The 27,591-nt window shown below is 38.9% G+C and overlaps 1 protein-coding gene across 1 annotated transcript in view; it reads left to right on the forward strand.

Annotated features, from left to right (window-relative positions):
• The window catches only part of LOC127580125 (protein shisa-6-like), a 390,202-nt gene extending 375,628 nt beyond the window's left edge, over positions 1-14,574 (forward strand). Inside the window, exons 5-6 of the mRNA XM_052033339.1 lie at positions 11,341-11,493; positions 13,936-14,574. Of these exons, the coding sequence (XP_051889299.1) occupies positions 11,341-11,493; positions 13,936-14,522 (740 nt within the window). The 3' untranslated portion in view covers positions 14,523-14,574. The remainder of the gene's footprint in view (positions 1-11,340; positions 11,494-13,935) is intronic.
• Positions 14,575-27,591: the final 13,017 nt, after the last annotated feature.

Here is a 27,591-nt window from a genome sequence, read left to right on the forward strand (position 1 = left end):
TATATTGCTTTTCCCATTTCTTTTCATTCCTGTTATATTTTAAAAATGGCAACCAAAGCAAAATTCCATAAGCTCAGATAGTTGACGGACTAAATGTTGTCCAAGATAAAGAAAGAACTCCGGATTTTTCATCTAGTACCAAGGGATCCTTTACATCAACTTGAGTAATCAGCAATGTGTGGAAGTTTATGACTACTAGGCTAATTTGACATTGACATCAATGATGTGGAAACTAACTAATAGTGAAAGGGGAGTGTTGTATGAGTATAATAATGTATGATCACTAAGACCTCTAACTGCTCGGCTTATAAATACACTCCAAATCTTTTATCATTCATATCTATATCATGGCACCTGAGTGCTGTCTGACATTGGATGGGTTTAATAAAGTACACATGGATGGACTAAAATGTGATATGTAGGATAATGGAATGAGAAAGTAAGGTGTAAAAAAAAGAGGAGAGGTAAAAGACCAAAATGTTTTACTTGTGTCAGTGAGCAGACGAGATTTTATTTATAGCCCAGCAATTTCTCACTTTGGCTAGTGAGAATAACACTCAAATTAATCATGTTACTAGGAATGTTTTGTCGAGGGGCAGCACGGTAGCGTAGCGGTTAGCCCAACGCTATTACAGCGCCAGCGATCAGGGTTCGATTCCTGCCGCTGTCTGTAAGGAGTTTGTACGTCCTCCCGTGTCTGCATGTGTTTCCTCCGGGTGCTCCGGTTTCCTCCCACATTCCAAGGACATACGGGTAAGTTAAAATGGGGGTTTCAAATAGGCGGTGCAGACTTGTTAGGCCAGAAGGGCCTGTTACCACACTGTAAATAAGAATTTTTTTTAAAAAAGTAACCTAAAATCATCTCTGTTGCATGAAATTCAATTCCTAGCAGTCAAGGGGTGTTTGTTTATTCTCTTTTCTGATATGTATAGTTTTTATTGCACTGTATAGTGAGTTCTTGTCCTCAGACACAGTGTTATTCCTTGGGAAAATTTAATAGAGAGACCAAGATCCAGCAGTGACCTTGCACCTTATTATGTACCTGCACTGCACCTTCACTATAACTGTAACACTTTATTCTGCATTCTGTTATTGTTTTACCTTGTACTACCTCAATGCACTGTTGTAATGGATTGATCTGTATGAACAGTATGCAAGACAAGTTTTTCATTGTACCTCGGTACATGTGACAATAATAAACCAATTTACCAATTTAATTTACCATTATGTAGTTGAAAAGATCAGAAGAGTTGATAAGGTAAATGATGACACCAAGCTTTAGTTTTGAAAGACTACAGAAAGAATTAAGAATTGAGACCTCTACCCTGTGCAGATTGTGACTGGAAGTTTAATGAAATCATTCTGTGGTGCTGTGGCAGCAAATCATTCCCTTCAAATGGCATATCTCTCTCATGCTGATCTTGTATGGATAGAGAAAGTGACACATGATTAATCAAGAACAGTGCTTGAACATCGGCTAAAACTGTAAAACCTTTAAAGCTGCATCACAGAAGTGAATTTAGACTGAAATATTCACTGATTCAAAGAAGCAGCAGAGGAGGAAGGTTTCAACCACAGTAAGACTAAGGAGTGGAAGATCAGAGAAAGGAACTGGGAAAGCATTTCAAAAGTTTAAGCTTAGATGTCTGAAGGCTCCTGCTGTCATTCGTGAGATGAATCTAGGAGATCTCCAGGTGAGTTGCCAAGACCAAAAGAGTTTAGTTACGGTGGGGAGATTGGTTAGGCAGCAGATATTTCCTTCGGAACACAAGATGTAAAGGGAGATTAAATCGCCTGAAGAGAGCTGGGATGAAAGTAGTTATTAATCGAAAGTGTGGTGGAGATGGAAACTCTGATGTCATTTAACAGGATCATAGGTGAGAATTTAATGCATCATCACCTACAGGGCATCAGACTGAGAGCTGATTGTAGGATTAGTCCAAGTTGGTCTTTTTTGCTTGGCTTGTACGTGATGGGCTGAATGGCTCTTTTCTGTGTTGCAATTTTCAATGATTCAGTGATTTCTCTGATTCTAAGGACATGAATAGATCACTTAGCACCACAAAGCGCTTCTGACATTCAGTGAGAGAGAGGTTACAAAAACAAAGGTTATATTCCCTGGACGTTGCATCATTTGCCATTTATAGAAGAAACCTCCGGACACCCACCAACTTTCATCCCTTGAAGTATTTCATAAATTCACCCCGAAAAGACCTACGACTAAATATTATGCCGTGTCACTGAGTTTTGGAACCCCCAACTTGTGGCAATAGTTTTTTTCATTCTACCCTATTATTTCCCCTCAATATTGTGAACATTTTGACCAAATCGGTGAATAAACATTTAAATTTCAGTGTGCACAAGCCTAGTTTTGTGATCCCTCTTCAAGCCTGGGATCAGGAAGAGAGATTACGTAGCTTTGGTAAACCTAAATTGTCTCCAGGGCCAGTGTAGACTTCCTACAAGCTGCTTATGGTATTCCAGTTCGGTCTAACACAGGGTTTGCATTGTTGGACCGTACCATCTAGCCTACCAGAAACAAAAGGCTAGCATTCTAATATGACTTACAACCCTAAATTGCTTTGAATTGCCACTGTTTCTAGTCTCATCATTTAGAAAGTACTCTATTTTATTATTTTTTATGACCTTGCATTTCACCATACTAAAATGGTTTTAGCACAATTTTCTCCATTTGCTTAATCAATTAATACCTCTCTGTAATTTAATGCTGAAACTGAAATACCATAAGCAGCTTGTAGGAAGGCTACACTGGCCTTGGAAAGAATTTAGGTTTACCAAAACTATGTAATCTCTCTTCCTAATTTTAATCCCAGGCTTGAAGAGAGATCACAAAACTAGGCTTGTGCACACCGAAATGTAAATGTTTGTGCACTGATTTGGTCAACATGTTACTTTCTTTCTCTACAGTCACTGTTGATGTAAAGTAATTATTAAACATATTTGACATTAATTTACAGTATCAACATTATCAGTTCTCAGGTTGTTTTTGAACACACTTTTGTTCCCTAATATAAAAATCTTCAGTTGACTTTGATATCTCTTTCAAGTTCCTTTTCACAATCCTAATTTTGCAGCTCTTAATATGTTTGATCAACTTTTGCTATTCTTCATGCCTTTCCCAGTTGCCAGTTTACGAATAATTTTGATCCTTCTTTTTTCATCTTTTGCCCAGTAGAGTTACTACCTCTTAAGGATATAAACTGATTCTGTACCACATTAAATTATTTCTTTCACTCATCTTGTAGCTTTAACTATTAAGAGATTTGCCAGTTTCCTGTGGACACTCTGAATTCTACTGAATTGAAATCAACCTTAACTAAATTTAAAATGTTAGCATTGTATTTATTTCTCATTTCTACCTTTTGAGATCTTAAATTGAACTTGGTCTTCTTATGATTATTATCATAGAGTCATAGGGTAATACAGCTTTCAGCCCAACTTGTTCATGTCCACCAAGGTACCCATCTAAGCTCATCCCATTTACCCGTGTTTGGCCCATATCCCTCTTAAATCTTTCCTATCCAGATCAACGTTTATGCACCACATCTCTTTACTCATCAGATATCGATTATGACGTGCTCACTTGTTGGTTCTAAGACATTTCATCCGTTGCTATCCCATACACATTCAAGAAATTCTTTCACTTTTTGCCACAAGCTAGTCTGCCTATCGGAATGCAAATGGAACTTAAAACCTTCCATTAAAACCTCCCTGTATTTACTATGTACTAACCTAACCTTTGCTTGTCTCCATTCTACCACTCTCAGCTGCTAGCACAACTTGTAATACAGTCTCATTTATTTCTTAGTTCTATCCACAGAGTCACCTTTACTTCTCATTTTATCCTCTCTCATCTGTGAGGATATGATTAATTGTAAAGTCTACATCTCTTTCTATCATTTTACTGATCTCTCCCATAGACCTGTTAACATTAGTTCCCAGTGTTAACCACTTGCAGCTTTGCCTCAGTAATGGTTATCTTGTTATACTCTCCAAGATGAATCATTCATTCAATTGATTATACTTGTTTAAATGGTTCTTACTTGGACCACACATCCAAATCTATCCTTCTGCTCCAGTGTTTTATTTGTAGGTTTTTATTTTTCCCTCTCCTGAATGAAATACCTCATTTCATTTGTGTTGGCCAGACCTGAGATGGAGACATCTATTATAGATGTGCTTACTTTTGAGAGCTTTGCAATCTACAAACTTACTCTGCATTCCAAACACAAAAGCTGCTCTGCCATATCTAATCTCACATTATTTATAATTTATGTTTATATCTAGGACATGGACATAGGATCGACTACTTTAGGTTTAGGGGTCAGCCTAGAAAGTTATTTCTTCATTTATCTCCCCCCATTTATGTTGTCAGGTTCCCAGATGCTATCTCTCTTCCAAGTTATTGTCAGGTTTAGCCACTTAGGGGCCTGTTTCCAGGCCTAACTAGACACGATCATCTTGACTATCTGAAGATATTAGTCTCCTTTTCAGATTCCAGAGAGCTAAACTTATTTATTGTGAACTTAGTAAAGCAAGCAAACTTCGAGAATTAACATTAGGAATTTACACCTAATTAAATATTTCAGTTCACATAATTAAATAAGACAGAGTATAAAAAATGGATATGAATTTATCAGATTAGTCTTTATTATTTCTTACATTTTGAACATTTTGCTTTATGTCAAAATCCTTCTGATAACAAAAGTATTCAAGAATCTGTTTGAAGGGGAAGGGTTCACAAGGCCCATACACACCCTTTCTTTATCATTTGGTTGTTTGAAATTTGCTAATCCATTCTACTAATTGAAGTGGGCCTCAAAATTGTTTCACAATTAAGCACCTGCTGCACCAACTCCTTCCTTGTGAATTATCCCCTGCATTCTTCACATGTGGAAGTGGATTCCTGGAGAGAGATAACAATGTGTTTGCTTTCTGTAATACTATTACAATTACAGTGTGCAGGTGTGCTGATTAAGTGATGGAATTCTATTTAAGTTCACATGCTGCTGTAGCAAAACATCTAATTAGCACATACGGTGACATCCACCAGCATACAACCTGTGCAGGTTTTTGAGGAGAAGAATATAAGCATCGTAGGTCGTTGTTCACTGTTCAACTTAGCCGTTGGTATTTATGTTGTACTGCAGAAACAAAATGACAGTCAAAGTTATGAATGTATTGGAATATAGAATATGATACAGAATTGGAACAGGCCCTTTGCACAATGTCTGTGCCGATCATGATGCCATTCTCAATGAATCCCCTCTGCCTACACATTGTCCAGATCCTTCTATTCCCTGCCTGTTCATGTGTCTGTCTAAATGCTTCTTAAACATTGCTATCGTATCTGCTTCTATCACTTTCCCTGGCAACGCATTCCATCCTATCTACCCTATCTATTCCTCTTATAATCTTATTTGTTTCAATCAGGTTGCCCCTCAGTCTCTGATGCCCCAGAGAAAACAATTCCAGTTTGTCCAACCCCTCCTTATAGCTAACACTCTCCAATCCAGGGAACATCCTGGAGAACAACTTCTGCACCCTCTCCAAAGCCTCCACATCCTTTCTGTAGTGTGGTGACCAGAACTGCACAGAATCCTCCAAATCTGGCCCAATGTTTTATACAGCTGCATCATGACTTCCCAATGTTTGTACTCAGTGCCCCAACCATTGAGGGTAACTGTGTTGTACGCTTTCTTTACCACCCTATCCACTTGCATTGCCAATTTCAGGGCTTGCACCCCAAGGTCCCTATGCACATCAATGCTCGTAAGGATGCTGCCTTTTACTGTATACTTTTGTCTTGCATTTGACTTCCCAAAATGCACCACCTTACGCTTCTCCAGATTAAACTTCATCTGCCATTTCTCTGCCCAAATTTCCAACTGATCTATAACCTGCTGTATCCTTTGACAACCTTCCTCACTATTCACAACTCCACCTATGTTTGTGTCATCTGCAAACTTACTAATTAAATCATCTGCATCTTCATCCAAATCAGTTATATATACATTACAAACAACAGAGGTACCAGCACTGATCGTTGCGAAACACTACTGGTCACAGACATCTAGTCAGAATAACACCCCTTACCACTTCCCTCTGTATTCCATGGCCAAGCCAATTTTGAATCCATCCTAACAAGTCACTGTAGATCCTATATGACTTAATCTTCTGGATTCTGCATATTGGAGTGGAACAGTTGGAAGTGGCTTGGAGCCAGCTTCCAGCAAGATTTTGCAATTGTCTCTAATTTATATCGTGGTTCATATTGAATACATCACTAGCCATTCACCAGGAGAGTGACACATAAGCTCTCAAAATGGTTGTGTCCAGATAGGATATATTAAAGTGTATGAAGATTATGGAAAAGACAACATTAAAATTCCATCAATATTTTTCCCTTGTTCTTTAGGATACTTTGCAAAGACTATTATTTGTGATCTTGACGGAATATCATAATATTTGGGCTTGTGTGTAAATCATATCCTGTTGGCCAAAATACTGGCCAGTCTATGAGCACTGTGGAACCATGTCGCATTACGAGAGAAGGAGAAGAAAACAAAATTCATCGTGTCCATACAAATTGTGTGTGTGTGTGCGTGTGTGTGTGTGTGTGTGTGTGTGTGTGTGTGTGTGTGTGTGTGTGTGTGTGTGTGTGTGTGTGTGTCTATGTCATTGTGTCATAGAGTTAAACAGCATAGAAACAGAGCTTCGGCCCACCACATCTATGCCATTCATTGTGCCTATCTGTGCTAATTCCACTTGCGTGCATCAATTCTATATCCCTATATGCCTTGCTTATTCAAGTACCTGTCCAGATGCCTCTTACCTGTTTCCACCACATCCTCTAACATTCAGCTCATTCCAAATACCAACTACTCTTTTTGTGAAATATTTACCTCTCAGTTTCCATTTAAGCTTCCTCCTTCTAGTTTCAGACACCCTACCATGGGAAACAGGCTTTGGGTATCTAAGCCTCTCATAATTTTATATACCTCCATCATGTCACCTCTTAGTTTCCTTTGCTTCAAGAAAACAGACTCAACCGATTCAATCTCTCCCTATCACTCAAGCCCTCCAATCCTGGTAACATACTTGCGAATCTTTTCTGCACCTCTAGCTTAATCACTTCTGTCCTTCAGTGTAGCAACCAGAACTGCACGGAGTACTCTAAGTGCAGCCTAACCAATGTTTTGTACAACTATAACATGACATCCTATGTGGGTGTGTATATGTATGTGCACACACATTTCAACGGTTGGGTTGACAGGTTATTCCTTTAAGAATAACTTCTGTGCGATTTAAGTCTGGCAAGCTTTCATAGGCATTGACCAAAATTAGTATTGTTCTTCTCCAACCATTATACTATTTAACGTGAAGTAACAAGCAATTAATACCATCTGTTTCCTCCATGAACTTCAAAGTGACCAGACTTGTAATTTTGTTTGCTGCCATTAAGAAAAGAGGACTCTCAGCTCACCTGGAGCTCTCATTCTTGGAAGGTACAGGTGAAGTCCTTATATTGCTTGGCTACCCTGGGCAGCCTGTACTTATGACAGAATTGTTTCCTTTGCTGAGTTGTGGATGCAATGTCCTAATATCCATAGTGACCAGCCAGCCTTGTTGTCTGTGGTATGTATCGACTCTATTTGTCATTGTCTGGCTTTTCACTATTTGTACCAGAACAAAAGCCCTTATTGACAAGCTCAGCCAGCACATCACAAGGCTGTTTTAATGTGCCATACATTGAAAAGATGCATGATGGGAAGATGTCAACTACAGTGGTCATTACTAGATACAAATATTCAGCTATTTAATAATTGGCTGTGGTGTCTTGGTGTAGATATTTCTAAGTGTATCCATCATCGTTTGAGCACCTTTGCAGATGTGCATTTCTATTCATCCTGTAATAGAAAGGCCATGTTAATCCTCACCGCTTTACAGTCATTGCATTATATTACTGGAGTTATTACTGGCTATCCTAGTATATATTAAGCATAAATTATTAACTGGATCTTTTCCATTAACGATTAGCTCACTCATCCCTATGATATGATGCAAAGTAAAATTGAATTCCACAGTGCAATTTATCTTGATAGTTTCCGTTTATGCAGAATAGTTACCAATTCCTGCATTTTTATTAAATCCTTCAATGTTTAATCAACTCATATCATTCATTTCCTGCCTGAATCAAAGGCTATGATTTAGTTTTCAACTTAGCTTCTTTTTTTCCCCTACGTAAACCTAAAAGAATATTTTACAAATGTTGCTTTGGTTTGTCTTGAAGTTGATACAAACTCAGAGGATTTCAACATTAATTAATGGGAATCCCCCCACCCCACCAGCAATGAGGTAGGAAAAGCAGCAAGGTGGAATAGTTGTTAATAAATATAAACCTTGTGGCTACAAACATTATAGTTTCTGAAGTGTATATGATTTAAAACTCATTTTGGAACAGGGTACTGCATAATTGGAACAATTACAATCAGTACAGATGTGTACACCAATGACTGTTGATGGACATGAGGGGACGTAAAATTATGAGAGGTATTGATAGGGTACACTACAGGAAGTTTCTCCCCATATGAGAGGAGCATAAAACTGGAAGACATAGATTTAGGGTTAGAGAATAAGAGATTTAGAATGGATCTGAGAGGGATCATTTTCACCCAGACAGTGGCGAATACCTGGAATATACTGCCTGACAGAGTAGTGGAAGCAGAGTCACTGACAGCATTTAAAAAGTGTCTAGACGAGCACTTGAATTGTCTAGACATAAGAGGGCTATGTGTCAGGTGCAAGAAGATGGGAAAAATACAGAATGGGTGCCCACTTGATCAGTGCGGACATGGTCAGCTGAATGGCCTGTTTCCATGGTGCTTGACTCTATGACTGTATTATGCATCTTGCACATTCAATCCAGGATGACTTTCAACCCCAATGTATTTTCTTTTCCATGTGAACTTCAGACTTATTTATTGATCACCTGAGGGAAAGAGGAATTTTTTTTCCAGAGAATTTTTTCCTCTTCTACACCCTGGGATTTTCCTTGCCTTTGTTTTCCATATTTCTATATGACACAGGAGTCTATTTCAGCCAATTGTATCTATGCCAGCACTCAGAGCAATTCCATTTTCTCTACAAACTTTTCTCAGTACATTCTCATCAGATTCTACCATTCACCTACACACTAGGGGCAACTTACAGTGGCCATTTAGCCTACCAATCCATATTTCTTTGGGATGTGGGAGGAATCTGGAGCACTCAGGAGAAACCCATGCAGTCACACAGAGAACATGCAGTCTCCACATAGACCAGACCCAAGGTGAAGATTGAACCCACATCACTGGAGATATAAGGAAGAAGCTCTACAAGTTTTGTCACTGTACCATGCTACAGGATGTTTTTTGCACAGGAGATTGCTAGTTGGCAGGATTGGGGTTGGAAGCATTTAGTTGTGATGTTGAATAATATGAATAATGAAAAAAATCATGAATAAAGCCTCTTGGTACCTACAATTATCATTCATGTTGTAACAATCCTGCATTGGGACTTCATCATTTTGCAATAGTTCATCCTGAAGGAGATTTCCATCTGGGTTTGTGATGGGCTGATATTTGTCATTGTTTTAAGAAGGTGCTGCCCATCTTTATTATTCAATGTTCAAAATTAATAGTATTTTAATGATATTTTAAGCAAATTTAGTTAGCACAAGGGCTGAGAAAGAGTTTTATAGGCTGGAATCTCCAGGAATTCAAAATTAATCCCCAGATCATTGCTGTGAGTAAACCAAAGAGAAAAGTCATAGGGCATTAAAACAGCAATTATGTAAAAGTTTTCTTTGAACATTTTTTTTGTCTAATAGTAAATGGACATAGTCAGAGGAAAAGGCCTGTTTGACTGAGAGTCTGATTCATTCATTTGAGGAATGGGATATTTTAGCTTTCTGATTGGTGCAAGAAGGCAAGATGTCATTGTAATTGATGTGTTAACTGACCAATGGTGACAGCCTGCTAGTGGATGGTTGAATATTAAAGGACATGGGATGAAACTGCCAGATAAACATTCAGCTGCAGTTTTTATGCCAAATAATAGGACGTGCACTGAAATTGTATGGCTCCCAAGGCCAGCTTGATTCATGGGGACCTGCGTTGAACACAGCCTCACTGCCATGATTGAGGCCTATGTCTGCCTCCTAGATATGTGGTTATCAAATGACACTAAAGAGGCCTTGAATGGGCAGGGAAGACCATTCTATCAGCTCTGTTCAGTGCATTACGTGATTTGAGACCAAGGGAATCTAATGATGGAAGGAAGTTTGAGGGTTTCAATGATTCCCTGAATTTATTCATTTATTGCTACAAGCCAAGAACAGTGAGGCCAATTTTAATGGGGCAAAATAGATGTTAGGGAGGGACTAACACCCTCAAAATGGGGCCGGAGCACTTGCTGCCTTATTAATGCTGATGCTCCTTGAAATTGTACCTGTAGCAGAGTTTATCTAACGTGCTTCCGAAAGAAACCAAATTCAGCCATATATGCCAAGCATGCTACATAACACCATAGTGAGGCCCGGTGGTCAGTGGAATGGTGGGGGTCAGAAGTAGAATTGGGGCTGATTGACAGGTAGAAGGTTTGGGACCAATCAGTAGGTAGACGGTCGGTTTAGGGTTAGTAAAGGGATCAAGCTGAGTGGAAAGCAGAGACAAATGTTGGTAGGGAAGTCAAGGCAATGGTAGGGTGTTAGGGATCATAGTGGAGGAAGAATAGTTAACTGAGTGGGAGGATTGATGGTTGGGTGGTGAGGATGGCTTGTTCGATGGAGGTTTAAGTGCTCTTGGGCTAAGTGGTAGCCAAGAAGAGAGGTTGTCAATGGGTTGGTGGGTGTTGGCAGATATGGCAATTGGGTCTTTAGACAAATGGAAGGCCCTGAAGGAAATTATCATGGACTTCATTCTATGTGCATTAGGCTCATGATTTTCCATTACTTATTACTTTCATTGAAACCTAAATAAGATAGTACTCAGGAAACTAACACTGGTTTCTGTTCTCCTTGACTGAGGGGAGAAAAATTAACCAGGATTTCTGCTAACTCTTATGAAATGTCACTCTTCAAGATATGTGGAAATGCAAGTTAGATTAGCTATGATAACAATTTAGAAAGGTCACTTGATCAAAATGTCTGGCGTGGAACTTTTTTCACATGTACTATACCTTTCAAAAGTGGAGTGGAGGAGAGAAAGTTGACTTAAGTGCTGTTAGACTCCCACTTTACTCATTCTTAAACAAATCTTTTTTAATTTCACTCCACAGAAAAACCTCGGATGAACAGTATTCTTACTTCTGCGACCGAGCCATATGACCTATCCTTCTCAAGGTCCTACCAGAGTCTGTCGCACCTTCCGCCATCTTACGAATCTGCAGTCAAATCTGACATAAGCAAGTATTCTTCACTAAAACGATTAAGTAGGTGTCCCATAATTTTCCATTAACATTATTTTGCATCATACCTAGGATCTTGGATCTGGTAACTTATTTTATTTTTAAATGCCACAAACCTGTTAGTGTTTTGGTCTTTCGGTGTCCTAGCTGTTGCTCAAACCAGAGTAACAACTGTTCAAATTCATGGTGACCCATTCTTCATGGTGACCCATTCTTCATAGATGGTCAAGGTCTTATTGCCATTATGAAGTCCTACAGATAATGTAGCTCGAACAGGGCTGGATGAAGTTCAGTGTGGTCTCAAATAAAGTGCAGATGCTGGAAATCTGAAATAAAGACAGGATTTGCTGGAAACATTCAGCAAGTCAGGCAGAATCTGTGGAAAGAGAAACTGAGTCAACATTTCACACTGAAGACCCTTCATTTTCCCCAAAGGTTTTCCACCTGAAATGTTGTCTCAGTTTCTCATTCCAGAGATGCTGCCTGACCTGTTGAGTGTTTCCAGCATTTTCTGTTTTTATTTTAAATGTGTAATTACTTCATGTTGTGACATCTTTCACTTACAGCACTATTGTTTGAGCCCTGATTTTGTTGCACATGCAAGGCAAATGTGGCATGAATACTTGGAGCGGATCACTGAAGGCCCCTCTTTAGCAGAGCAAAATGTTACTGTCAGAAGCAGAGGCCGTTATGGTTCAGGGTGCAGATAAGCTAATCCTCCCATTGGCTCAAAGGGATCAGGGACGTGGTTCCCTGATTTCTGGCTGTTGGAGAAGGACCATAGTGAGGATACTGCTCTTTCACCACGGTTTATAATGAAGTCCATCCTGTAATGTGAATGAAGCCCACTTCACAAAATCGGGTATTTCAGGATTTTACGGAAACATCTTTTCTTACAGTAGTTCTTTTTGATAAAATATGATCATTGAGGGTCCTGAAGTCTGATACGGATGGAATAAGAAGTTAAAGTTTGCTAGCCGAGCTGTCTAAATGGATTCAGATGCAATAATATCAACAATAAACAACCTAAAAATAAGAGGAATGTTGCACTATTAGGAGAAGGAAATAGAACATAATGAAAGCGAAATGTGACATAAAATAAAGATAATTGTCATATAGAATTGGAACAATGTAAAGAAAAACAGAAAATGCTTATAAAAGGTTACGAATCCTCACAAAGAAGATAGAGGTTACTGAAGACAGCAATTATTTACGTTATTAAAAAAAAGGAAAAGAAACTCGATAACATTGAAAATGCAGCTGAACCTTAAAAATGTGAAATGTTAGGACATAAAAAGGAAATCTAAAATGTATGAAGAAAACAAATCAAAGTAGATTTTACTAAAACAAAATAAGCTTAAGCCAAAGTTGCAATTAAAATGAATAAAAAGTAAAAGAAAGATGCCTGCAGTTTCCAGCCAATATAAGAAGCTGGAACTTATTAGCAAGCCTGGTGAAATGTAACCTGGTGGCCTCTAATAACGTAGATAGAAATAACTTCATAATTGTCAACTTATGTAACCACAAGAAATTTCAGAGCCACTTTCTGATTGTAAAGTCTTAAATTAAGACAGGTAGAATGACCTAAAACAAAGAAGTGTTAGCATAGCTCAAAATCTGCACACAAATGGGAATTCCATTACTCCGAGGGGATGAACAGGCACATGAGATGCAAGACCGGCAAACTTTGCAGTACAAGTGTGGTTTTACCCTGGAACATGACACCAAACATCCTGGGAATCGTAATTGTACTTTACTGAAAAAAACAAGCCGATCAACTTTCACATTGGACAACTGAGTCAAGGGAAATGTACGTACCATGAGAGTTGTAGTTATGCTGCTGATGCCTGTCTGCTTCAGCTATGTTTTTTCATTTATACCTGTCCTCATGGGAAACATTTCTGTCAGTATTTATCTGTTAGAAAGGCAGCTCATGCATCACACAATCAGATGCATTCTATGTTACACATATCTCTGCATGAATATGTATGTACAATTCTGTTAATGAAATCATAAATGACTGCTGTATTACAGCAAAGGTACACAAGTCATACATGCCATATATGTTGCTTAGTTCACTATTAAGTTGATTGCAATTTAAATGCCCTAAAGCAAGTTGCAATTAAGGCTGCTGTTCTTTTTTTTAACTAAATCCAGACCTGGATTGTTGGTGGGTGAGATTATGGCAAGAACCTTCCTGAATTTTTCACTGCTATTAAAAATACTGCAAACCAATAGCCCTACTTTGTATGACACAACAAGAGGTGATTAAACAGAGATATCTCCTTCTCACTATTTACATCTAGTTTATATTCTTGGAATCCGAAGACATCTTGTTTGAAAATGGGATCACCCAATTGAAAGTGGGATATGTAACAGCCTTAATTGTGCTTAATACTGTCTTTTAGAAATGTAAAATATTTTATAGATGGCAATCTAAAATGTGATTCTAAATCACCCCTGCAGGTGAGAAGGAGATGGATGAGTACTACATGAAAAGAAGGCATCTTCCAGACCTGGCAGCAAGAGGAACTCTGCCTCTCCATGTTATCAACATGAATCAGGAACACAGTAACCATAGAGAGAGGCCGAGACGACCAGTGCGAGCCATGTCACAGGACAGAGTCCTGTCTCCAGAGAGAGACGTGCCTCAAGAATGTGTCATGTCTTATGACCGCATCCTATCTGATGAACAGCTGTTGTCAGCTGAACGCCTTCAGTCCCAGGATCCTCTGCTCTCTCCAGACAAAGTTATGTCCCTCAAACGCTCTGCATTCCGTGAGAAGGCCATGTCCAGGGCCTTGTCTCAATCCCACACAGATGTCTTTGTATCTACACCCGTCTTAGATCGTTATAAGATGACAAAAATGCACTCACATCCCAGTGCCTCAAACTCTTCGTCCAATACCTTAAGTACAAATCAGACGAATCACACTGCTGCTAAGCGACATGCCTTTGCTTCACGTCGGCACAACACAGTGGAACAACTCCACTATATCCCAGGACATCACCGTAATTACCATACAGCCAGCAAAACAGAAGTAACTGTTTGATCGTAAAAAGTCCATCGCCGATTCTACAGTAACAAGAGTGTGGAAGGTTTGCCAGTGAACCAAAGGACAATGGCACTGTCAGACTACACTAACTACTCACACTCTAATTTCTGATATGTTATTTAGGCAAATGTATTTGTTTATCTAAACAAAATGGTATACTATACAAGGCTTCAGTCTTTTCAGAGATACTTAACATCAATTCCTTGTTTTATTCAAGGTTTTCATTTTAGTTGGTACATTAGCACAACGGAGGGTGGTGAACCATTCAGGTCACCTGACAGTTTCTATCAAAGGAAGCCATGTGATATGGTAATCAATTGAACAAGCTTGGAGCAACAAAATCAAAGGTTGAATTTCTAGCCAACTACTATTGCTACTTTTGGAGATTGAAATTATTTGTTTGGAAGAGACTGATTATTAATTTGGGAATTAGAATTGTTGAGTTTCCTCAACATAAAAACAAAGATGCTTGTACCATATCATCCCAAATAGTGTGTTTAAAATTTTCCATCTTCTGAGCATGTACAGTAAAATTTAATTAGACCAACTCGCAGGTAACCATTTCCGTACACAAGTTTGGGGCACAGCTGGCTTTCCTTCCATGCTTTTTTTTTGCCCTTTGAATGGTTGCTTAGAATTCCAAACCTAGGGGTGGTCAAGTAGTTTCATTATAGAAAGAATAAAAATTGCATTATTGAGCATACCTCTGCCACTTCTGATGAGTGGTAATGAGTTACGTGTTTTTTTTCCAAGAGTATGAGTTTTTTACTGAGTGGAAGAATTCCTGAGAAATCTGTAGCATTTACAAGATAATAAATTAATTTCATGGGCATGGGACTCTGTAAATGAACTTTTGAACCTGGGAGGATGTTACCAACTAATCTTTGTTTTTAAAAACTTCATGTGCATTATTATCAAGTTTGCTTCTGACATATGAAATGCCACTCAGATAGGCATTGAAGTCACTAATCGTGCCATAGGGCTAAACTTAGTGATGGTTTGAAGTGAACCTCATGAAAAGTAATCATTTGTTTATGTCAGTCAACAAGAGGTGGTACCCAAGAACTTGTAGGCATGCAGACAAGTTAAAGTTTCAGCAAACCGTAGAAGGTGGAGGAAACAGATTTTATCCATTTGTAATGTCATGAGTGGCATGTAGCATTGTTTTCTTCTGTACTTTTACTTTTCTGTTTTTCATCCTTCTCTTATTTTATGTGTACTTCTTTTTGTTCAGTCCTTCTGTTCAACATTGATTATTCATTTTTTAACTACATCCACTTACATTTGTTGTTCTTCAGTTTTCCAGCATATTCCCCTTGTCATTTCCTGCTCACCTTAATTCCCCTTATGCACTGATGATGCTTCTAACGGTTCAGGTTGGATAGGCAACATGCTCGTCTGTACATGCAGTGCAGTACTGTGGAGAGCTGTACACTGGCACAATCTAATGATGGAATTCAGCATATTTTAAGAACAGAGTGCACAGGACTCTTAGGCTGGATCTGAAAATCGATATCCCCACAGATTAGCATGTTAAGTATTCAGATCTGCTGCTTGCAAAACTGATAGAGCCTCTGGAATTGTTAAAACAAAGTATGTGAAAATTGTGATTTGTAAGTTTGAAGCTATATATAAATACTGGATAAGTGCTGGCCTGTTGAGGCATGTATTGTATAGTGTTGAATGATGTTTAAGTCATTGAATGGCTTGTGGTGACCTTACACACAAGTGGAAGAGATCCTATAATGTAGCAGTGGTGTGATCTTCTGTGTTACATAGGTGGGCTGGAAATGTACTTGGGAATTTTTGTGCAATGTAGGCCATTATGTAATAATTAACTCGTTAGGTATGGATTTCATTAGCAAGTTCCTAAAAAGTGAATACATCACAAGTAAAAATATGATTATTTGAAACCATATGCTCACACGCTTCTCCTATCATGATTCCTTTGTAATATGTATGAAGTCATAAAAATATCAGCAGCATAACATATTATCCACCAATATCAATGAGATCCCACCTCATAGCCCTACAACCAAATAAGGAATGTGAAACAAAATTTGCATTACTTTAAAACCTAAAGGAAGAATAGCTTACATTGTAGTCAGTGAAATATGATCATAGTCTAAATAAATCTTTTTACAGAGATTTGAACACTCGTGTTTGAAGGTCATGGTTCAAATCCTATTTTCACTAATATATTTAAACTTACATTTTCCATGCATTTAGACAGGTTAGTCAAGAAAGTTGTTGGCATACTTGATTAATGCATCTTGAAAGCCAGGGAGGCAAAGGAAGTCATTAAAGAAGCTCAACATTCTATCACCTAATGCAGAGCCATGCTGATGGCAGAGATGCAGACATTAATTGTCTAGGCTTACTGACTCAATAAGGAGTTTGTTCAGACACCAATAAAGTGGAGAGAAGTGCAATAAAAGGAAGAGTTATTTCTTTTATAAAACGATTAATCCTCAGACACATTTTCCTCTTCAGTTGACACTGCTCCATGGGCCAAGTAAGTTTTTTTCTCGGTACCTCAATTCTTGTGGGTGGAATTAGTCTCATCGCTGACAGTGTGAATAGCTAATTGCTTATAGTATCAAGATATCAGTCAACTTCTGTGTTCTAGTCATTGCAGTGAAATGGAAGACTAACCATAAAATAAGCCCAAAAGATAAAGCCAAAAGATCCAGTGCAATCAGTTTCACACAAATATTAGTACCTTGTTATACTGATAGAGGCTTTTTGCTCAGTACAGTTCATATCAGTCACAAAGCTTAGGACAGCAAGGACAAAACATTCATCAGTGGCAAGCTCATCCAGAGTATTAGTATGGTTAAAATTGCAATGCACAAAGCAGAGATCAAAATGGGAGAAATATACGGAGATGGAAAAGGATTTGTAGTTTTTAAAGGATCTAGTACACCACTGTTATACTTTGTATATTATCTGTAAATAACACAGTGACACCAACTAAATAAAAGTGATGCTTTCAAGCTAATGTACATTTTATTGATTAAAGCACAACAATAGTTGCAACTTACTATTTGGAAGGGTGTTAAAGTCTATCAACAATGTTAAAGTGGTGTTGCGAGTCTTAAGTGAAAATGTTAAAAGGGTTATTTAGGTTGTTACAGTATAAAGTATGAAATTTACAAGTAGGAGATTATAGGCAGGTGCCCTTGAGAAATTGCATTCCAGAGAATAAGCTGTGGTAAATTTATAATAAAATGGAGATAGAGTAATCATTTGTCTAATCCTCAAATAATAGAGTAATCCAAACAGCAGTTGATTGGAAAATTGAATAATTATTTTGTAATTAGTTGGGACCTCTTACCATTATAAATCAGATTCTAAAATTCTTCTGCCAGCAATGCTTCTAGAATTAGTAAAAGTGACTCCCTGTTGATGTTGCAAGAGTGAACCTGCCTCTCCCAAGACTAAAGAAACTGGCACTAGTTAGATGTCTCAGCCCACAAGTAGCTATCCTTGACAATTGCAAAAGATCCAATGGTCCACAGCATGAATAACACCCACCTTTCAATGTTATTGCTCTCTTTGGATGACAACTACTTTTTAAATGATTATTATCCATCCCATCTAACTGAGATAATTGCAGCATCGATCATGAGTTTAATCTGAGTTCCTACCAGTTAGAAAATGTTGGATTTGGAATCCCTCCAATTTGGCTACAAAACTAACTCAGCATTGCAACCCACCATTTATTATTTTACTGTTCTCTTTAAGACATTTCCATTATATTCCTAGCTATTTTGTCACTGTGAACATTATCAGGTTCTTCCAGGGCCCCTATTGTATTTATTGCCTATTCCCATCTTAAGTGCATCCCACTTCACCAGGTTCCAGTGGAAATGCATCTGCCCTGAACCATGTACTGGTTCAGTTCCAAAGTATTGTTTCCTTCCAAGTTTCAGCTCAGTGTCATGCTTAACACCCAGACCAAGATTGCTTGGTCACAAGTCTGGGAAAAGCACCTCTGTAAGGCTTGGTTCAGGTGGTTACATTACTATATGTCCTAAATAAATGAGTGCAAATCTCATTATGTAGGACAGATTGGGTCCTGATAAATTCACTGAGCAGACCGAATCCACCAACAAAGGAAAGAAAAAAATCTGCATTTATTACTGAGAGAACCTCACACAGTGATCCAAGCACCAATGATACCAAGCTGTAGCTATGACTTGAGACAAAAGAAGCACATTGCAATGAACTTCAGAGGCATAGTGCGGCATGCTGACACCATGATACAAGAGGCCTACACAACCAATCAGAGATGAGTTTTTAAGCAAAAGTGTTGACCATTGTAAATGGCGGTAAATTCTAAAGATGGAACCTGTAGGAAAAGGTTCATGAGACAAATAATTCATAATGGTCACAGCAGAAGGTTCGAAGCATTTAACACTTTGCCATCTAAACATTACCAACTAGCAGTTAGCACACAGGGATCATGAAAGGTAAAGCAAATTAACACTGGAACACTAACTTGTGCGCTATATCTTCCACTCATAGTGCAATGATCATTCTCTAAAAAGGATTTGCAGTGAAAGCAAAGTGAAATAGCCCATTTCTCATGAACAAGTTTTTGGGTGATTATGGGCTGGGAGAGGTGGTCGGTGGGGTAACGGGAGGGTCAGGAGGCTGAGGTGTGCCTGCACCAGGTGACAGGATACAACATCCTTCCACTGGGATTACCACCTACAGAAATCTACCAGTGAACCAGGAACACAGGAGTAAAGTAGTGGATGATCGCCACAAACAAGGAGGAAAGCAAGGAAAGGTAAGTCAGCAGGGAAAACCGCTGGTCAATCTATCTTTCAGAAGGTGCTAAATAGTAGATTGTGCAACTTTGTAATCGGATTGTCAAAGGTTCATCATTTTGTGAATTTTATATTAGGCTACCATGTAATCTAGTAGATTAGCAAACTAGTTTGATAAAAATTTAAATAGGTACACTGCAGAAAATGTACCCTGCGTGTGGTATAACATTGTTGTGGAGGGTGAGCTATTGAAAGTTTAAATTGTACCTTAAGAGGTGCTGTGATTATGCTGTAATATTGGACACACTGGGGAGCTATTTAAGTTAGTGCACTAATTGGATACAGTTTAAACCCAGGCAACACATTTTCTTTCCAAGTCCTGCAATGGATTTGTGGCTTTGTTTGATGGAAACTGTTATATTTACTGCATAGTGGATGCACCTCCACTTTGGGAAGTCTGTAACACGTTATGTTCACTCTACTTACTAATAATCCAATCCATATGATCTGTGAGGTCTGCTACAATAGTATTTCTTTCTGCATACCTCCTCAGCTTAGGATTTGTAGCAGCCGTTCAGCCTTCTCACCGTATATAAACTTGGGTGAAGTTTTATATCCACAGTTTTGAACTAGCTTCAGAACCAGTTGCAGTGTAATAGCTAATTATCTTGATTAATAAAAATAATACAGATTAGAGTTTTTTTGCAGCTAGTATTTAACTGGCTATGAGACAGACTATTGTTACTATAACATTTTTACTTTAGTAGAAGACAATGGATTTGCTAAGAGAGAGGTGGTGATTTTGTGTTTTTGGTCATTTTATGGATTGTTTATGGTAGTATACATAACAATGTACCTTTGTAACTGTTACTTTGCACAAACTATTGGTTGAAAATTGAGTAAGCTTCAGGATGAGCAGTACTTGACTGTTTCTCTGTAACTTAATTGTTGTTCAAATTACCTGTAAAAGCACATTCTGTATGTACTGTATACAAACTGTAACGAGTTTAGTAAAACTTATATAGTCTTAAGGACACTTTTTCACTTTGTCAGTTACAACTATTTATGGATTCAGAAAAAAAATTAAACCAATTTAAACAAAACAAAGCTGCCTTTGAAGTTAAATTGTTTCTGTCTCCATTAACTTCTACTTTCAACAGTGAGGATTGTTTGCCTCTGCTTCCTTACCAGCCATGTTTACCCAGGTATTCTCTGAGGCCTCTCTGTTAAACCATCCTTATCTGTGGATTAGTGTTAGGGTTAGAGTCAAGGTTTAAACTGATGTTCAATGGGTGAAGAGAGAGTGCCGATGCAAGTCATTTTATCAATGTGAAGATTGATCCTTATCTTCTAAATAACAGATTAAAGAGTGTTACTATTGCTGTCATTTTAGTGTTGGCAGGCCACAGCAGCAATACATGTACAGTGTGCGGATCCCAGCCTGACTTTGCAGGGGAACAGCAAGACTGCCCTCCAGGAAATAATCCCATAGTACTTGGAATAGAAATGCAGCGTTGCAGCTCTTTGATACATTTGTCAAGCCAGGTATTAAAAAGTGATCATAGGTGCCCTTGGGTTGAATGCGTCATGGAATTATTTTCACATGTTTTGAACAAGTTTTAAATTTAATGATCAGAACAGTAATTCTGTGCTTAAAAATATTGATTATGAATCAGTTTCAAGCTAAAGAAAAATAGAGCGAGGTCTGCCACAGTTGGATCAATTCTACAGTTAACATTTGAAACCCAGATATTCCATTTCTATTTTAAATTCAATAACATCATTGAAGTTAGTACCTACAACAAATAAAATCACTACATTTCCAGTAGATGTTCAATATTGGACCCTTTGCACCAATGGATTAGCATTTTATTCCTTAATGAAAATTTTGATTCCATTTTCCACAAGGAATGCATTCAAGTATTTCTAATGACAGTATCAGCAGGAGTAGATTCACCTTAACTGTGGCACACTGTGGGCGTAAGCATACAATCTGGGCTTGCACTCCAGGGAACGTCACACCATTGGACGTCATTCCTCAGGCAAGATTTTAAAATGGTGAATCAGAAAAAAGATCAACAATAACAACAGCATGTATTTAATATATCAAAACATTGCAAAGCATTTCACAAGATTATTTTTACATAAAATTTGTCACTGAACCACAGAGGGACATCAGGGAATATATGCAAAAACTTGTAGAAGAAGGATACTTTGAGGAGCCTCTGAAATGAGGAAGTAGGTGTGGAAAGGTGGAGAGCTTTAAGGAGTGAATGCCGGAGCCTAGAGATTAAACAGCTGGGAGAATCACTACCATTGGTGGAGCGATTAGATCTGAAAACTGTGGGGTGATAAGTAGATCATGGAGAAGGTGATGCAGGTAGAGCATGCAAAGTCAAAGAAGCATTTGGAAACAAGTATGCAAGTCTTAAAGTCAGAGCACTTTTTTGAAAACGAGCAGAATTGTGGTCTGGCTAACATTCATTCCTCAAATCTAAATCATTGAACGTTTTGTCATATTTAATGTTTATGGGACTTTGTTGTGCACAAATTGGCTGCTTTGCATGCTGATATTGCATGCTTTTCCAAAGGAACTTGTGGTTGTGATACACTTTGGGAAACTGTACAAGATATAAAAGGATGTAGAGACACAAGAGACGGCAGGTGCCAGAATCTGGAGCAATAAAGAATCCGCTGGAGGAATTCAGCAGGTCAAGCAGCATCTGTCGACGTTTTGGGTCAAAACCCTACATCCAGTCCCCCATCACCTATTTTCACCCCCTTGCCCTCCTGTTTCCATGCACCTGCTGTCCACACATTTTACCCACTGGATCCCCTCCCCCATCTGGTTGCATCTGCCCTTCATCTCTCTCCTAAATGGTTCCCATTCTCACCTTCCTTACCGATCAGATTGGCAGTGGAGAGGGAAGATAGCCAGTATAAAGAGGAGAGGGGCAGGGTGAGATAGGGACCGGTGGGCGATAGGTGGACCAAGGATGGGTGAAGGATAATGTACAGAAAGAGGTGGGGGGGCAGGGGGAGGTGTTGAGTTGGAAGTCAGATGCAGGTGAGTGATAGGTGGAAGCAAACAAGGAAAATAAAAGATAGGGGCAGATGAAGCCAGGAGGGGAGAGGGGAGGGTGAAGGTGGAGACAGCTGCTGGAGGGTAATAAGTGGAGAGGCAGAGGCTATGAGTGCTGGAATCTGATCAGTAAGGAAGGTGAGAATGGGAACCATTTAGGAGAGAGATGAAGGGCAGATGCAACCAGATGGGGGAGGGGATCCAGTGGGTAAAATGTGTGGACAGCAGGTGCATGGAAACAGGAGGGCAAGGGGGTGAAAATAGGTGATGGGGGACTGGATGGGGGGGTATGGGAAAGGGAATAAAAAATGCGAGGACCAGGGTGGTTCGGGAGGAGAGAGAGAGAGACGGGAACATAGGAGGTGAGAGTTACCTGAAATTGGAAAATTCAGTGCATATTGGGTTGTACACTGCCCGGGCAGAATATGAGGTGTTGGCCTTCTGGTTTGCATTGGGCCTCACACTGGCAGTGGAGAAGGCCAAGGGTGGAAGGTCAGTGTAGGAATGGGAAGGGGAGTTGAAACGGCATGCGACCAGGAGCTTGGGGATTGCCATTGCCGACAGGTGTTGTGCATACCAGTCAACTAGTCCGCACACATCGAGGAGGCCACATTGGGAGCACCGAATGCAGCAGACGCGCACGTGAATCTTTGCCTCACCTGGAAGGGCTGCTGAGGTCTCTGTTTAGGTTAAAATGATGTAAGGATTTTCCCTCTCACAAATAGCTAGGGGCAGAATGTTTGATGTCATTGGGGTTGTTTAATAATCATGAATGCAAGAACATAAGGAATAAAAGCAGAAGTAAGCCATTCATCCTCTTATAGCTGCTCTGCCATTCTATAAGGATGATCCTTTCCTTCAGCACCACTTTCTTGCACTAAACCCCATACCTTTTGTTTCCTTTAATATTTAAAAATCTATTGATCTCCATCTTGAAAATAGTTCCAGACACCCCAGCCAAATGAAACATCAACTCCACCCTGTCAAATCCCATAAGGATTTGGTACATCTCAATGAGATCTCCTCTTATTCTTCGAAACTGAAAGAAATACACATCCAGTTTGCTTCCACCATTCTCCTCACATGACACAGCAGCCATCATCACTTGTTCATTATACATCCTGCCCAATTTCTATTGACTTCAATGGAAAAAAATGATGAGGTGGGTATATAATAGACAGTCAATCCACTATCACTCACCAAGCTTGAATACTCTAGCCAAAAGATCTTTATCAAATCTATTTATAACTGAAATATTACTGCTATTGATATAAATACTTTGCTACCCTAATAAAATGTATTCACACCAATCTGCACAGCAGTGTTCCACTACTCCGAACCACTATAATAATGCAAACAAAAACAGAAACTCCTCGAAAAATTCAGCGGCATCTGTGGAAAGGGAAGCAGTCAACATTTCTGGTCTGCGCCAATTTGTTTCAGACCTCCAGCATCTGCAGGTCTTTTCTGATTGTCTATAAACTATAAAATTGCTCTACACTTTTATGTAAAGATTTCTTCACCATTATAGTGAAGCTTTTCATACCTCACCTCACTATTTTTGAACGCAAATGTATTTTCTCAGAAACAATTGTGGATCTTCCAATGTAACATGATATATAAATGTGAACTTAGGGAACTCAAAGCTGTGTTTATAATCTTTAGCAAATCTTGACCTTTAAATGTTGAGAAATCTGCTTGCAAGTGAAGCTAAAACATACATTGACATCATTGCACTGACGTAACTAGAAAATTCAGCTTGAGTTCAACACATATGAAATGCTGGAGGAAATCAGCAGATCAGGCAGCATCTATGGAGGGAAATGAACAGTCAACATTTCGAGTTGAGACCCATCATCAGGACTGGAAAGAAAGAGCCCTCTTTCTTTCCAGTCCTGATGAAGGGTTTTGGCCCGAAACGTTGATTGTTCATTTCCCTCCATAGGTGCTGCCTGATCTGCTGATTTCCTCCAACATTTTGTGTGTGTTACTCTAGATTTCTAGCATCTGCAGTCTCTTTTGTGTCTTGATAATTAGTTCACAAATTACAATTGGCTGCATGAGTCAATGAGAGGAAAAAGGTTGACATTTGTGTGTCTATATACAAGATGTCAGTGTGTTAATGAAACACTTTTTGGATCCAATGATATCAGCTGGTAAGATCTATTTAGATGTAGACTAAAGATTTTCCTGTAACAATGGTATCCCATACCCAGCTCAGCATTGCTGTTCTTACAAGTATATTGTGTTTCTTGACCAAAGAAAAGAGATTGTCAATTTAGCAGTGAGTTATGCCCACATGTGTTAGCAAACTGGGTCCATCACATTGAAAATTCACAAATTAATTTTGCACAACATTCTTCTACTCAGTATATCCATCTGTTCACTTCCAATTGTAATTCCAGGTTAAAGCAGCAAGTAGAAGTTATTGTAATCAACTGCATCAGACTGCCCTGAGGCTGAATTAAAATATTTAAAATACAACCAAACTATGGCTCTTTTATAGTGAATAAAACAACATTATTTTTAAGCAATGATCTGCTGGAAGAACTCAGCAGGTTGAGCAGCATCAGTGCGAGGAAAGGGATTGTCAACATTTCATGTCGAAACCCTGCATGAGGACTGAGAGTGGAGAGGCGTGATGGCTGGTATAAAGAGGAGAAAGGGCATGGTGAAAAAGGAGTCTGAGGTGATTGGTGGACTGAGGAGGGGTGTAAGATGACAGGCAGGTTGTGCCAGGTAGGGGAGAGGAGCAGGGGTGGAGTTGGGAGACATGTTCCGATACAATATTATTTTTAAGTTTACTTTTGCAAGATTATGCACAATAAAAATATTTTTACAACATTAAGAACACTGAACAGACCTAAATTCCAATAAAACATCAGTGTTTGTGGCAAACCATTAAGTGTAGTGAGGAAACAGCTTGCTCAATGTGACAGCCTTTTGCATTCAACCTTTTATGGGCAGTGGTGATGCAACAACCACTACATGAGAATGAGTTGTATGGTACCAACAGAGCATAATCAAGTGATGTCAACCACTTAAAAAAAACATTATAAATAAAGAAAAGAAAGATGCTCTTTGATTCAAGTACCACTCCAGGACTTGATAAGATAAGATAAGATATTTATTAGTCACATGTACATCAAAACACACAGTGAAATGCATCTTTTGCCTAGAGTGTTCTGGGGGCAGCCCGCAAGTGTTGCCATGCTTCTGGCGCCAACATAGCACGCCCACAATTTCCTAACCCGTACGTCTTTGGAATGTGGCAGGAAACTGGAGCACCTGGAAGAAACCCACGCAGGCACGGGGAGAACGTACAAACTCCTTACAGACAGCGGCTGGAATTGAACCCGGGTCGCTGGCACTGTAATAGTGTTGCGCTAACCGCTACACTACCGTGCCTGCAACAAAACCCAGGAACAGTAAAACTATGGTAATCCGACATGTTTAGGACTTTGGTAGTGCTGGAATGGCAAATTCTTCAGACTATTGGATGTTATTCATATTAATACCCCAACACACTTTTAATTCACTTTTCTTTGGATCTTAGCAGTATAATACATTTTCCAGTGAAGTCACACAGTTTCAATAGATCATGGGATCCAAGGCCACAGTAAATTTCAAGAAAGCAGAGTTACCGGGACCCCTGTGAGTTTAAAGAGGACATGAGAACAAGAGCACTGGTCAGTTTCAAGGATGCGTGAGAATTAGGTGAATTTCAAGGGAGCAGGGGAAGTAGGGCCCTCATGAGTTTCACAGGAGCCCAGGAAACGACACTGAGCCAGCCAGATGTCAAACCATCAGGATTTCCAAATGGTCAGATAGCAGGTTATTGGAGTTTTACTGTGTACGTCAGTGCAGTAGTGAGTGTGTATAGTACTCTTGATGCAGCTGATGTAGAAACTTTTTCTGGGTTATTTGCACTAAATGTATTGTATTCCATTTCTAAGACTGGCTTCAATAGAACTAGATTTCTAAAGAGCAGTAAACCACTACTTTATATTAAGTACTCAGTTCAAGTGACGGAGAATGGATTTTTACCCAGCATCTTTTAAATGAAATATTAAGCCCAGTTCTGTCTGTCTCTACCATTAGGAATGAAAAGAGAAAATGCTGAGAACATTCAGCAGGTCAGGCAGCATCTTTGAGAAGAGAAAGGGAGTTAACTTTCAAGTCAAAGATCCTTTATCAGAAATGTTAATGATAATCAAAAAAACCTGCAGATACCGAGTTAACTCCATTTCACCTTCCACAGATATTGCCTGGCTTACTGAGTGTTTCCAGTATTTTCTGTTTTTATTTCAGATTTGCACTATTTTTTATTTTCATCTAAAAATAGGAGTGAAAGATCAGGTGGCTGTATTCAACAAAGAGCAAAACAGCTCTCTTGAGGTCTATCAAGCATTTATTACTCAATTATAACCATTAAAGATAGATGATTATTTATCTTATTATTTGCTCATCACAAGTACGTATAAATTAGCCAACCCAGTAACTGCATAATAACGGTAACAAAATTTCCTCTTTAATTCATCCGGCTGCAGGTTATCTCCAGGATTTATTATCATGATAGATAAATATAATTTTGGACAACTGTCCCAGAACTAAGGAAAAGTATTGATAATAAAACGTTTATTAAAAATCCTTCACTGAGTAACTAGAGGTTCCCAGTAACATGACATCTTATCTCAACCATCACTCTGAAAGGAGAAGATATTTTAAAGCATAATAAACGGTAGGAACATTTATGTGCATTCTCTTCCTGTGGGAATATCAGCAAAAGGTTTTCTTTTCACCTGTCTCCTGCAGTCGAAAGAAAAACCAGACTTGTCTCCACCAACCTCTTCATCTCTCACCCAATCAAATGACAAGGTTACTTGGATCTTCTCACTGACTGGAGAAGCAATACAGTGATCAGTAATAAAATCAGAAACTGCTGGAAACACTCACCACTCAGGCAAGATCTGTGAAGAAAGTAACAGAATGAATATTTCAAGTCAAGGAGCGTTTTGTCAAAACTAGGAATATTTAGATACAAGGCATTTTTATATTGCAGAGAAGGACAAAAAGAGGGGACAACAAAGTCAATAGGGTAGAGACCAAGAAAATGGATGAAGCAGATTGGTGTTAGCTAAGAGTGGGTGATTTTGGATTGTTGAAGGTAGCAGTGTAAATAGGAGAACAGAGGAGAGAGAAAACA

The sequence above is a fragment of the Pristis pectinata genome, chromosome 18 (assembly GCF_009764475.1).
Source record: "Pristis pectinata isolate sPriPec2 chromosome 18, sPriPec2.1.pri, whole genome shotgun sequence".
NCBI classification, from domain to species: domain Eukaryota; kingdom Metazoa; phylum Chordata; class Chondrichthyes; order Rhinopristiformes; family Pristidae; genus Pristis; species Pristis pectinata.